Here is a 14,105-nt window from a genome sequence, read left to right on the forward strand (position 1 = left end):
TTGTGGATTTTTTTTTACACACTATTGAAATACATGGATGATCAACAAAATATTGTATGTGGTGACAGGGAAGGGAATGGAAAGAGAGAAATCGATGGATGAACAGTACATTTTAATAATATAATATTACAATTAGTAACCACAAAAATATCAATAAAACCCCCTGATTCAAAATTGAAATCAGTGAAGAAGCATCTTTTTCTTTTTTTAAAGTTTTGTATTTCTTTTTTTCTTTTACATTTGAACATTACAACGGTTCTCTTCTGTTTTCTCATTTAAATTATTACTTGATCATATCTCCACATCATTTAAAAGCATCCAGCATTTTTCTTCACCAGGTTGTTCTGAACAAAATAGCTAATGAAATGAAAAATCTGGTGAAATGAAATATCAAATACATTTGCAGCAGGTAAAGTACATCCTCAGAATATACACCACTCATTCCATCATCATGTTTACAAATCTTACTGCATGTCATTAAATGTCTCTATAATTTAGCAAAACCTATCCCTACACATACTGTGTAAGAAATTAGCGCAGCAGCTATGGATGAATAATTTATTCAGTGTCTTCTATTGGCTGGATCTAAAATAGCATCAATATTTTAGATTAGAAGTTGGCTTACACAATACAACGAAATCCAAAGACATGACCACAACACATTGGTAGTAATTAATCAGTTAATTGCTATTTGCCAAGCTGTTTGTGTATGCCTATTCTAGAGAGGAGCAACATCCAATAATCCTTCATACTTCACCCCAAAGACAGGACCATTTTAAATAGCCAACATATACATGTGCAAATAGGAAATGGCCTGTTCTTTACTGCTCACAGTGCAATCATTAATATATTTTTCCCCATTCAATGTTTTAATCTATTTGCCACTAAAATAAATTAAACCTGTCAACGATTCCAAGGTATAACTCACAGGGCTGAGATATGGTATCAAAATGTTTGCCTTCCTAATTCATTGAAAAGAGAACTGATGGGAGTCCCAAACTTAAGAGGAACAAGCAGGAGGAAACAAACAACAACAAACAACAAGTTGAGTTTTTCTCTCAGGAGTATAAAAGTGTCAGGATGCGCAGAGCACTGTAAAATGCTTAGGCTCGAGTTCTATTCTTCAACACTAAGTACAGTGTGCTTTGGATTAAATGATCACTCTGAAATAATATTGATATCTTAAATAACAGTTGGTTAGACAAAAGATACCAATTATATTTTATCCCTTTAAAACTGTGCGCTGAACTCACCATTTGTAAATGCACTGGTATGACACTTGTAAAGTTATTCAGCTTGAGTATTTACAGAGCAAGCCATCAGTGTTCAAATATGTTGTGTCCATCACTGGGGTAGTCACTGTCTCTGAGCAGTTAAGGATAATAGTATTTGTTTAGAGCTTTTTTTTCTATTCACACGCTAGAACATTTCTTTGACACACCATCACAAAAATATGCTATTCTCTCATCAAGTTGGTTATATGCAATGACTGGAATAGTATTTACAGTTACATTTCTTTTTCTTAAGTCTTGAATTCACAATGTATTTATATGAAATGTTTTATAGTATACATATTTTTTTCTAAACAACAAAAACAACACTTATAAAAAAGGACCATAAAAATATTGGAGTCCTCTTTGTATTGCCCAAAAATAGGTAATTATGGTTAACAATGAGACATCACAAGAATTAAAAACAGCTACTAAGATTTATTAGTTAGTTACCCTCTCGAATTATCATTTGAAATGAAATGGATGTTTTTTTCCAAGCCTTTCCACTTTGGATTTCTTTTATGTGCAAAAAGACACCTAAAGCTTTGATCTTTTTGGATTAAATGATTGGTACCAAATGTGAACACATGACTTGCGAACATTCTCAACTATGACCCCCGAAGAGAGAAGCAAAATCAATTTACATACACTACAAGAGAAAATCCAAAAATGACACAAATAATTAGGATCAAACTAAAATGCCTCTCTCTAAAGCTAATCAAACAACTAATAAAAGGAAGGGAAAAAAGTAAATGAAATCATCATGAAACGTCATATCAAACCAGGTTGTCAGGTTACAGGTTTGGATTATGGTACAGCAGTTATTTTCTTTTCTTTCTGAGATGATTTTTTTTTTAAATATTTTGTTTTATGTGGTTCCACCTCTCATTTCTCCTGGGTGATGCTGTAGTGCTTGAAGTTGGATGACATCACCTGCACAGAGAGTCAATTAGAAGGTTCGGTCTGTCTTCCCTGGACCACCAGATATACTCTGCTGAATAACACAGATACAGTGGAACAATTAGGAGCATGTACATTTCAATAGCACAAAACATGAGCACCTAAGCTTCACCATAACCTAGCATACTAAGAAAACAATTTGAGCCTCGTTTAACATTACGTTGTTTGCTACTATACTAACAATATGTGTGAGTCAATGAGGCATATACAGTATATACACACAACCACACATGCACATGAGACCGCGACTGCATTCTACTATAGTGACGTCATCACAAGCACAGGTATGAGGAACTCATTCTCCCAGAATTCCAGTTTACACAAACTACATCTAGTACTGTTGCTTTCTCTTGCCTCATGCACTTTGAACATCATCAGAGTTAAGGAGGGTGCTAATTGAGTGTGTTCAATTATATTAGTGAGTGTCATAACTGGAACATTGGCTATTATCTTCAGATGACTCCCTGACCAACAACGTCAACCACAGGCAATAGGCATTACACAGAATTTGACATGTCATGGGCGTGCTTTATTTGACACATTGGAGAGGAGAGGTGGAATTAGAGTAACAGAGTAGAGGTAAATCTACAGAAACAGATAGAAAAGACTTCTAAACAATATAAATGGAATATAATACCTCCAATGAGATGGCAACCGGCCACCTGTTCAATGGTATCCATTTGTAAAAGCTGTCGCAATCAACGGGCCCTAAAAGTGTACAGTTAGTACCTTTGTCAGTATGCATTTCAAGGAAAAAAGAGTGAGTACATTGTATTGTATACATTTTGTTCTGCTAGCATGAATGGGTATTCTCTGTTCCTGTTCATCATTTTAATCACTAAAGCGACAGACAATCATCATAAATCACGTCTGTTTTTTTATTGTCTTAGGGGGAAGAAACTGTCCCTTGTAGCATTTTACAGATTCCAGTGGGCTCTGTCTTACTCAGTGAGGGTGTTTATACTGTTATTAATTTATCTTCAAAACTCCAAAACTACTGGAGGTCAATTACATACACATGGTGACAGAATATTCACATCTTCTAAATGATTCAGTTAATTCTAATGAGCAGATGGAAGAGAGCTGGAATTGAGTAAAAAGCTACAGGGATGATTGAAAGAAAATATATCTAATTTATCATTAGAAAAATAGAGACAAAACAGAGGGAGAGCTTGAGAAGAGGGTAAATAGAGACAAATTCAAGTTCAATGCGTTTGGAAGAGAAAAGGAGAAAAATACAATCACTCAACACAGTAAAGGCCATAGGGGCCAGCCCAGGACCTGTGAGGAACATACGATTTCACTTTTTACATACGTATACTCATTCATGCCAACATAAACAATATTAATAAATTAAAAAACATATTCATGCAAAAGCTACTTAGCATCGTCATACAAAATCTTCTATAATGATCAACCCATTCTGAAGCGTCTCCCCATTGTGGTTTAGCAGAGAGAAGTCATTCTGCATAAAGCCAATCACCCACATTTTCTGAACCATATCAGTGAACTGAGACACTGACACAGCATTCTTAGAGAGCAGAAACAACAGAACATCAATGAGTCTTTTCTTTTAAACTGAGCCGGTTATCTAGCTTCTCATCTGTCTATTGTGTCTGTGACAAGTTAAGGAAGTGTCGGTTTATAGAAACGCTTCAATGAAACACACTAAAAATATATCTAAAATGTTCATTAGCCATTCATTTTCTTTGTCATCTTGTTCAATTCAAATTCAAGGGGCCAAATGAGCATGAGCCCAATCCATTATTGGTTATGACACAGGAACTGTTCTAGCATTGACATCATCGTCTGACATCTCTCTAGTCAGTGCTATTACACCAAAGTGGGAGATCGTGTGGCAAGTCAAAGTGACTGAAGTCATCCATGAGGTTGTAACCTGTCAAGTTCCACTATGTGATAAATTTGGCTGCATGTAACACAGAAATTAATTAAAAAGTGCATTTTAGTTCTGAATCATTTCCCTTCTTAATGTTGTGGCTAGAGATATCATCTGCCTGCGCACTGAAGGTTGCCACGGCGCTTCACTGGTTCATTGCACTCTGTTCGAATCATTGAGTCATTTTAAGGTGGATTAGACTGAACGGAATTTAGTACAACTGAAGTAGAAATTAAAAACACATTTCACAACCCTCTTTTCTTGTGTCAAAAAAGTATATCTGCATCAAATATATCATATCTCCCTTCAAATGTACACTCGAAATACAATTTAACATTGTTAAAGGGCCTTTTTATCACCAGTGTTCAGACAATGAAAATATTCTCAACTTCACAACAAAAGTTTAATCCCATGTGCAATACTATCAATCCAAATTGATTGAAAGCACTATCAATCTTTATCTGGGTCAGCTAGACTATGGATACAAACGGCAAAGGTTAAAATAAAAGAACCCAAAACAATGGGCGCAAGCAGGCTATTTAAAAAATCCATTCTAACAGTGTTTTAAAGAATTTTCTGCAATGAATCAATGGGCCTACGTTCCTTTTCTAGTTTCATGATTACTGGTTTCCTTAGTCCTCAGAGCCCTAAGGCTTTCTGAAGCAGCTTATTCCCAGAGAATACATCCGATACTAAAATCCAGAAAACAACTCCTGACATTTCCACTCTCTTTCTGACACATGTAAACTAGGAGACACTAACAAGCTGGTGTCAGGTTGAACAAGTTCACAGTGTTTAAAGAGACAGGTGACTGGCACCGAGGGATACAAACACAAGAGAATGCTGAAACTTTGACAGTGCAATTTAGCAGAGAGACAGGTCAGTAACAAGATTTAACATTGAGCAAATTAAATGGTTTCATAGTGTGTATGTAAGTGAACTTCAGTAAATTCTATAACAAACATGCTCTTTCTTCCTAAATTGAGACTAACAAAGATTCAACCAATCAGACATGGCACAGCTGACAACCAATAAGCAAAGCTGCGCTCAGCCAGAAAAAAAGCCAATTAAATATATTTTTCTGCAACGTTGTGCTTTTGTTGGGATATCATGTGTCAGTTTCACTTGATAGATACAATTTTGGTAATTTGCTAATTCCCTCTCATTATAACAGTCTCTTCCTCAATAGTTTTCTGCATTGTTTTATTTACATAAAAGTCTGATATTGTTGACAGGACAACACACCAGCCCTGTGATCTTCACCATCTGATTGATTCAGTCAAATCTCATTAGGTCTTTTTAAAAGTTTGATTGACACAACACGACATACACCTCTGAAGTGTAGTTAGTGGTGAACCCAGTAACAGGTAGAGAGGGAGTGCAGTATGCATTGCCTCCTTGTAACACTAACACACATATATTATGTATAAGGACAGCAGTCTAATGGGCTAGACCAGAGGTGGCAAACTCATTCCATGGTGTCTGCTGGTTTTTAGTTTTCCCTTTCAATTAAGACCTAGACAACCAGGTGTGGGGAGTTCCTTACTAATCAGTGACCTTCATTCATCAATCAAGTACAAGGGAGGAGCAAAAACCTGCAGACACTCGGCCCTCCATGGAATGAGTTTGATACGTGCGGGCTAGAACGACAGACAGAACGGTCAGTGGACAGAGAAGGTGTACTGTACTCACTGCGATGCTGTGGCCAAAGCCGGAGCCAGCCTGGGGGCTAGCAGCACTGATGTAGTTAGCCACATTGGAGTCCTGGCCTCCAGGGCCGTACAGGTCGGCTACAGGCCCTGGGCTGTTGGCACCTGGAAAGCCTCCAGGACGAGCTGGGTTTCCCCCTGCACATAGAGCACAGCAGGGGAGCAACAATTCAGTTACACCGTGGTGCTTCACAGAGCACAGGTGATAACTTACATGTAGCTAGTTCATTCTGGGTCATTCTTCCACAATATATACATTCATATCCAAGAATACATTACTGGATTCATACATCTGGCAAGAGGTATATTAATCAATACTATAATTAAACCGAGAACACACATTAGTGAGTAATTGGAAACGCCATTTGAGGCCTGTTTGCATGCAAACTGCATTCATTTTGTTGGGGATTGACAGAAGAAATGTTGCAGGCTTGAGGCGGCAAGAGCAATGTAAAAGATGAATCCAGTATGATATTCTAGAGATATCTACATGCTATGTATACTATACAGTGAAAACACTCACACCACAACCATGCACAATAGAACCCGTAAGCAGACCACCAGAGATACTTGGACCATGCTACCAACTATTAAGGTGTAGTTATGCATGTTGTGGACGAGTGTTCATTTTAATGAAGTTATTGGTGATTATTATAATATTCAAGAGGCGCCATATAGCTAAGGGGGTAGCTTAGTTGCTTTGGATTCTATACTCATGCAGGTATAACACCAGTTTATGTTTTTTTATTTGCCTGATTAGACAAAAACCTGATTGGACAAAACATTCCAATGTACATAAACACTTTTTTCTTTCATTGCATTTTAACTATCTACAATATCTATCTATTCCATGGACATTTGGCCAGGCCATTTCCTAATTTCAGGATTTCAGTAAACTGCAGAAAGAGTTCTGATTATGTTTGTAAAAAATTCTACTCCAGCAAGAAAGCAAAGGACACAAGTGTTCTACAGACAGAGGAGGCATAAACCTTGGGAAATATAACCTATGTACCTGAGTTCATCCACAGGTACACAATGTGGAGATGTAAAAGAACCACTCTGTGTGACCTCTGACCTATGCCCTGTGGCTAGGATAGAGTCCGACTAATAAAAAGGCCTTTTGAAAATCCGACGCCCAGCGATGGCCATGAACACTGCTGATATAAAACTAAGCCAGAGGGGGGAGAGTGAGAGAAGGCACAGTGATGTCTCAAAACAGTAGAACTGCTACACCACTTCAATCTCCTCCGCTGTCAGATTCACATAACCCTCCATCTCACCCCCATTGAGAAATAAACCATGAAAATAAATGCAGAAATTAAATTAAAAGGAAAAGAGAAAAACTCTGTGGAGTTCTGAGGCATCTTGATCTGTAGGCATCTTGATCTGTAGGCTATGTGTTTGAAGTTTAATATATAAATATATACATGCTGCTAGATTCTGAGCTCATGAGGCTAATAAGAGCTGTACTGTCCTGGGATGCCTTGCATGGCACTTAAAAAACAAGCTTTAGATGCTATTAAACATGCAAAACACATACACACACACACCCTTATCAGATGCTATAGTCCTTCAGAAGTTGTGGCACATCACTTTATTTATACTAACTCTGTGAGGAGCACAAAACCCCTCCTACAGTGGTTTTCTTCCTAAACGTAAAATGAGAACCTGTCCCAGAGCATAGAGATCTAATGAGGGTGACACTGTTGCTTAACCGCAGGCCCTTTCCCATGGCTGGCCTCACGGCTCTGGTCTGTATGGAACAGCCCTTAATAGGTTTGCTTATTAAGCAATTACAGCTATTTTCAGTTTAAACAGTAATCCTAATTTCTTATAATTGGTGGATTCTATTGAACGGCGCACAGCACCGCACCTCGATGTGAAACAGGATTGATGCTTTTCCTTAAACCCCGGGGCTACACGGCCTCAGTCATTAAGTTTAATAGCAAAACATGAGTTACACTTATTGGGGCTGACTGGTGGCTTAGCGGCGCCCATGCTAATTTAACGAGCCAGCCTTTGATTACACAGCATTTTTAAAGACACCGGTGGCTCATCTGTTCCGCACCAACTCCACTCGCTGGGTTCTTATTCATGTCACTTTGTATGTTGTTTCTGCTGTGACAAAGTGTTTGTGTGGATAAGGGAGAAAGGTGCTGACACAAATGTAATTCTATGCCTTCCCTGCTTTCCTATTTTCAGCACCAATAACATTAACTTCGAAAAAGTAGGTTCAACAAAAAAGCAAACCTGGTGATATTTGAAGATACGACTGTGTCTGTGAGACTGGGGTGGGTAGATATGAACAAACATTCCCCAGGAAAATACCTAATTGGGGCTTAAGTATCTGAGCAATGACAAAGCAGGAGGTCAATACGATGATGTTTATCCAATGTAGTATCATATGCTGTATGTCCTGGAGAACACACAATTGTATGGGTCTTCCTGTAATTCGGTCTTAATAACTGAAGCAGTTTGGTGTGATCCAGACTATTGAGTTACACTTTAAAATACGTCAATGTTTTCACAGTCTGAAAGTGCTTGGGGCTACAGGGGAAGCATTCTCTTTAAGGTAAACAGGGGTGGCGGTGGTTTACAATTAACATTTGCCATGAAAGCATTTCTATTCAGATTGGCAGTTGTTTTTTGGGCGTCTGTCTCAGCTTCCCTACTTGTACCCACAGGGCATCATTAGAAAACCAGGAGTAGCCATTCACAATGGCCCTTTACTACCTGAGGAGAGACACAAAATACTTCCTCCTCTACAGCCAAGCACAGAAAAAATAAAGAATCAACACACTATACAATTCCCCACATTCAGCACTTTGGCGTTTGGATGTAGACCCTCTCTTCTCTACAGCTGTGTGTATAATCAAAGCCCACTTATCACCACTCTGTTGGTAAATGGAGAAGTGGCTGTAGGCCTGCAGTCCTGCCATCTTCCTGTGAAGCCCTAGGACACAGACAGACAGACAGGCAGACAGGCAGTGGAGTGCTCAGACCTGAAGGGATCCATCCATCCCAATGAGTCAGGCAGGCAGGCAAATCTCCACCCAGAATGGGCCAGCCTCCAAACCAGAAGATCTGTGTAATCCTCGCTGTAAAGCATGGGGCCTAAAGATGTATTTTCCTGTCTGCTGCCAAAGCCAATGAGGCAGGACTAGTGAGGAGTACAGGGACGGACTGCAGGGGGCCTCAACACCTGCCGCTGCCTGCTGGTCACCACTCCTCCACTCCACTCCACTCCTCCACTCCTTCATCGGTACAATAGAGTCGGACTCTACAGAGCAGTGACAGCACCATTAGTCAGTCTGGTTGGGTCATCAGCAGACATCATTACTGTCTCTAGTCTACATGGCCATTTCATCTGAACGCAAGGATAGGATCTGGTCAAGAGAGAGCCACACCAGTAGTCAAACTCACTTTAGGCAGTCTAGCATATTTTCAGTAATATCATCTGTTTCACTGTTTAGTAAGATTGTTTGAAGAGTGAGTCCAGCACTATCTACTGTGGATCAGATCAACACCAGCAAATCACATCTACAGCTCTCTGCCTGACATCCACTGAGCTGGGGTCAATAAGGAACACTTCTCACAACGTTTCCTCTCAACATACATTTTAGTCATTTAGCAGACGCTCTTATCCAGAGCGACTTACAGTTAGTGAGTGCATATATTTTCATACTTATTTCATACTGGCCCCCTGTGGGGCCAGTACATTTACTCATGTACATTTACTCCTCAAAATATGAGATGCAATTTAGTGAAATGACATCTCTTGTCAGTTTTATCAGGAACAAACCTATGACCAAACGAATAGCACAGGCTGACCCTGAATGTGGTTTAAAATGAGGGTAATCAATTGAAATGAAATTGTTATAGCTACGTATTATCTGTAGAGGAAATGGCATAGAAACCCAATTGTTTTCCATTGACTTATTGGATGCAACATACAGTTTTCACTATATAAAGAACACAACCTTGGGATAGACAAACCAAATTGCAAAGGTAAATGTCAGCGCTTCTGCAAAAAGCACACACTGATATCATACTGAAACATGCCACTTGTAATGTAATGGCTAAATTATGCATATGACTGTACTAGGATGTAATGTTACTATAATGTATACACAAAACATGTATTCTGATTGCCTAGTTGTTCGCAGAATGATAATAGAAGTGATCATGCTTCCACCATAGGTCCTTTCATTTTCCATCACTCAATCATTTACAATATACTCTCACTAACTCACTGACTAACCCTTTCACTCTCTCAGTCAGTCAGTCTTTCACTCTCATGCAAATGTTGAAATCGAAAAGGTTCTAATGTCCAGGCAGTTGAATTGAGTGGATGGGGACATAAGCAAAGTAAATGAGAGCTTTCTCACAGAGGACATTGTAGTCCAGTCCCCTACCTCCCATGCTCTGTGTATGGAGGAAGACATGTCCTCCCTTAGGAGCAAGCAGGGGTATGGAACAAACTTCACAAATAAACATAAAAAGTTACATCGAAAATCAAAAAGGAGGAAAAAACATGCAATGCATTACTGGCAAGACGTTCATCCTTTACGCATTTATTTTTTTCCTCCTCAAAGACAAAAAAAAAAATTAACCAAAAAAATGCATAGATCATCTGTATGGAGGAAACTTCATGAGTCAAACTGAACAGTCCAGAAGGTGGATGAGAGAGATGTGCACATACAAACCTGGGCTCTTAAACTGATCCGGGCTGTGCAGGTGCTGGAGGGGGGAGTTGCAGGCGGAGGTGGCATGCTCACTGTGCAGCATCTGAGCCGCCTGGGGCCCCAGGGAGCCATAGTCCGCAAAGGAGCAGGGCGCCCCCCTCTGGTCACTGGGCGCAGAGTAAAACCCGTAATCGTGAAAGCCTGAGAGGTACAGTATAGGTTGGGGAGGGGGAGGGGAAGGGACTCCATCATTGTGGAAAATGTTTGGTTTCATTGTTTCACAGTAGTCAATGTCCAGACTCATAAGCATGGCATGGTGGTTGGAGTGAGACACTACTTATGACGGGTTCATTTGGCTGAGATACATGGCGTCCTCTCCCTGCTCTCCCTCCCCAGCAGATCCTGTTGCCAGTCTGAGTGTCTGAGGTGTAGGAGTCTGTCGGCACCAGGGTAACGCATCATCCCTCTATAGGGAACTCAACCCATTTACTGGCATTCAATGGTTGACTGTCTAAGATAATAGGATGGTTGACTGGCTAGCAACAATCATAAGACACACAGTGAAGTAGGAGCTTTCTGAGGTAGTAGACTGGCTGTCTCTAAATCCTATACATGAATCAATCTAACCTGATTCCCTCACATTGTCCTACAATTGAGAGAGAGGGATGAAATTGGAGAATCATTAAAAACACAGGTCAATACAGCTTTCATTTGATGACTACAATGCTTACTGGACATACTTGATGTAAACACTCATCATTCAACGGGAGGAAAATGTAGAATGCGCACAAATCAATAATTAATTTCATGCCCCTGATTTTGAACCACTACTACTACATATTGAGGTCTATGCATGTGACATTTTCTTTGGGTTGGATAACAAAGAGACACATTCATGTTTACTGACCATTAACAAAAGGTAGGGCTCCAAAACACTCCACACTTATTGGGCCATTCCAACGTGGCCCTCATTCAACACTGATGGAGGATTATCAACGCTTCAGAAATCGTCATTCAGCAATAAGACGTGCTGACATTTACTGCTTGTCCTCTTAATCTGAGACAAGCTGCTCTTATAAAGAGAGCCATTAAAGCCAATTGTTCCCTCTCGCACCTCTTCAATATGGGGAGTTAATCCACTCAAGGAAAAACTGAGATTGGCGTCAGTGGCTCTTTTCATGGCAGGTCTCCCTGCTGTGTGTTTGTTTTTTATTGGGGTCTCCAGCTGAAGAGGCGATCAAAGCCGTGCCACACCTAGACCGCCATAATGAGCTTGGCAGCAGCTGCCAAATGGAATCTAAACACCAGGCGGGTTCCTTAGCTGGCGCTTTAGGGCCTCACAGTTTCACCGCGTGCTACGTGGGCTCCATTCCCACTTCTTAAATAATGGGCTCCTAAAATGGCAGGCTTCCCACTTCCAGTCATGCACGGTAAACCCTGACACGTGGAACAAAGCTCCATAACGCAATAATCCCCTTTACATCTCTCTTAAGCAACTGCTACGGAAAACCGATGGGTCTTTACCAATGACGAAAATAATGAGAACTCAGAAGGGCAACGTTAATGGGAAGATAAAGGAATGAATGAGTGAATGGGTCGATACAGGAATGAAAAAGACTGATAAAACCGTACTTTCACCTAAATCTTTCTAACCTAAGACAAGTCTTCCCAAACAAGTCTAGAAATAAGAGAATGTCAAGGACCTGCTATGACTCCAGTGGTGTTAGACAGAGCTGTCTCCTCTCAGTGTGATAGAGAGGATATGACAGGACCCAGGGACAGGTGCTGAGTCACCAGTGATCTGCACTCAACCCTCAGTCCATCTCTGTATCTCAGTTTTGGAGGCTGCCTGGCTGGCTGCTGTCTGTCTGTCTGTGCCAGTCTGTACCTGTCTGTCACACGTGTGGCCATTCAGCATTCTGCACGTGCTCCACCTACATTAAACCCAGCTGCACCTCCTCTGTACCCCACACCACAGCCATGCCACTAACCACCGAGCCAGTACTCCCAGGCAGGGACGGTCTCTCACACACACCAACGACCTGTGAGACACTCCCTCTGCAGCACAGGGATGAGGACTCTGTGAGGAGGGCAGGCCGGGTTGAATTATGGACGAGGGCATTTCACAGGGTCACTGCTTTTCTCTGAAGGATGTGCTCTCTTCCGGGAGCGGGGAAAAAGGATAAAGGAGCAAATTTCCTGAGTGTTCCACCTCCTTATCTTCACCCCTGCTCCCCATCCCTCATTTTGTCTGCCTGTGCTATGGAATGCCGCCTTCAGGCGACTTTCATGGGAGATATGCATTCAGCCCAGTTTCAATCGTTAAGGACACCAGGAGAAAACTAGGGACACTTGTGTTTAATTCGTTTGTGACATCCACGCTAATAGCCGTCCGTCCTTGAGTTTCCGAGGTGGTTTTTCCATGCTCATCCCTAATTAGACAAGCTTCCTCTGCTTCCTCTCCTCTTTCTAATTAGATCTTTAACAACAAACAAGCAGCGACCTTTACAAAGGCCTTGCCACAATCTCTCCCATTAGTTAAATGGCTGAGAGGTGCTGCACTGAGGGAGGGGAGGGAGGGGGAGGCCCTGCTTTGTCCCTGGCCCAGCCACGTCACCCATGCCACATCCTGCATGGTACCGGCTGCCAGGCCCCCGACAATGGCAGCTTCCTGTTGCAATCTGCATAATTCCGGCAATTCCAGGATAGCGGGAACGACAGGACACAAAGACGACATCGACACACACAACAAATACACATGGCGGCTTTGTTTGCGCTGACACGGACAATTAGTCCTCAGCTGCTGGTATGAGGCATCTCACTGCCGGGAGGGTCTTATCTAATAAAGCCAGGCAAAATTACTTTTATTGTTCAGGTAGATTGCTTCTAATGATAGTGCCACCAGTGGGAGAGAATATGAATAAAATGAGGCTGACTGAAAACGTTCCCTTCTATGGACCAAAGCAGCCATCTGGGAGAGGCAGAATAGCTTGATGATCTTCCCCAACACATTTTATTTTCAGAGCAAACAAATGGTTTAAGCTACTTTCACTTGGGCGAAGGTGAGAAACAGAACGAGTGAAGAAAAGTGGCTGAACATCAAAGATGTAGAAATAATGTATTTCCTTTGATCATCCTAACAGACATATGTTCTTTCCCAAGCTGTTAGAGAGAGCCTAATTCTCCCATTTCTCTACACTAGCGTGTTTATGTTGGGGAATGGACGGGGCATGTATACGTGTGTTTGCATACAATCTCAGTGGTGCTTTGGAATAAAGCTCATTATAAACTACAGTACTGTGGTTCTATATTAAAGGAACATCTGGTCCAATCAATGGAACTACCACAAATGAATAATAATAAACCAGCATGGAATATCATATGGCACAATGACTTTGTTCTTAGAATAGAACACAATACTGCATGTCTCTCTGACAACTTTAACATGCAAGGAGCATCTACATATTACCTAGACCTTTTTGGTCTGTAGATAATAAATGCTTTGTGCCTATCAGTACTCACCAGTGTAGAACATAAAAATGTACATTCTGATTGAGGTGACTGAGGACAGAAACAGTGCCAT

At 40.9% G+C, this 14,105-nt stretch overlaps 1 protein-coding gene across 5 annotated transcripts in view; it reads right to left on the reverse strand.

Moving 5' to 3' along the window:
• Window positions 1–236: 236 nt before the first annotated feature.
• The window catches only part of LOC311136086 (RNA-binding protein Musashi homolog 2), a 323,857-nt gene continuing 309,988 nt past the window's right edge, over window positions 237–14,105 (reverse strand). For 2 of the 5 annotated variants that reach the window (XM_084170162.1, XM_084170164.1), the window contains exons 12-15: window positions 10,544–10,723; window positions 5,821–5,975; window positions 2,869–2,939; window positions 237–2,265 (exon numbers count right to left, since the gene is read on the reverse strand). In XM_084170162.1, the coding sequence (XP_084026288.1) occupies window positions 2,898–2,939; window positions 5,821–5,975; window positions 10,544–10,723 (377 nt within the window). In that variant the 3' untranslated portion in view covers window positions 237–2,265; window positions 2,869–2,897. The remainder of the gene's footprint in view (window positions 2,266–2,868; window positions 2,940–5,820; window positions 5,976–10,543; window positions 10,724–14,105) is intronic. The other 3 variants (XM_084170165.1, XM_084170166.1, XM_084170163.1) reach the window with 2 other exon arrangements.

Source organism: Coregonus lavaretus (genome assembly GCF_964263955.1).
Source record: "Coregonus lavaretus genome assembly, chromosome: 10".
In the NCBI taxonomy this organism is placed as follows: Eukaryota; Metazoa; Chordata; class Actinopteri; order Salmoniformes; family Salmonidae; genus Coregonus; species Coregonus lavaretus.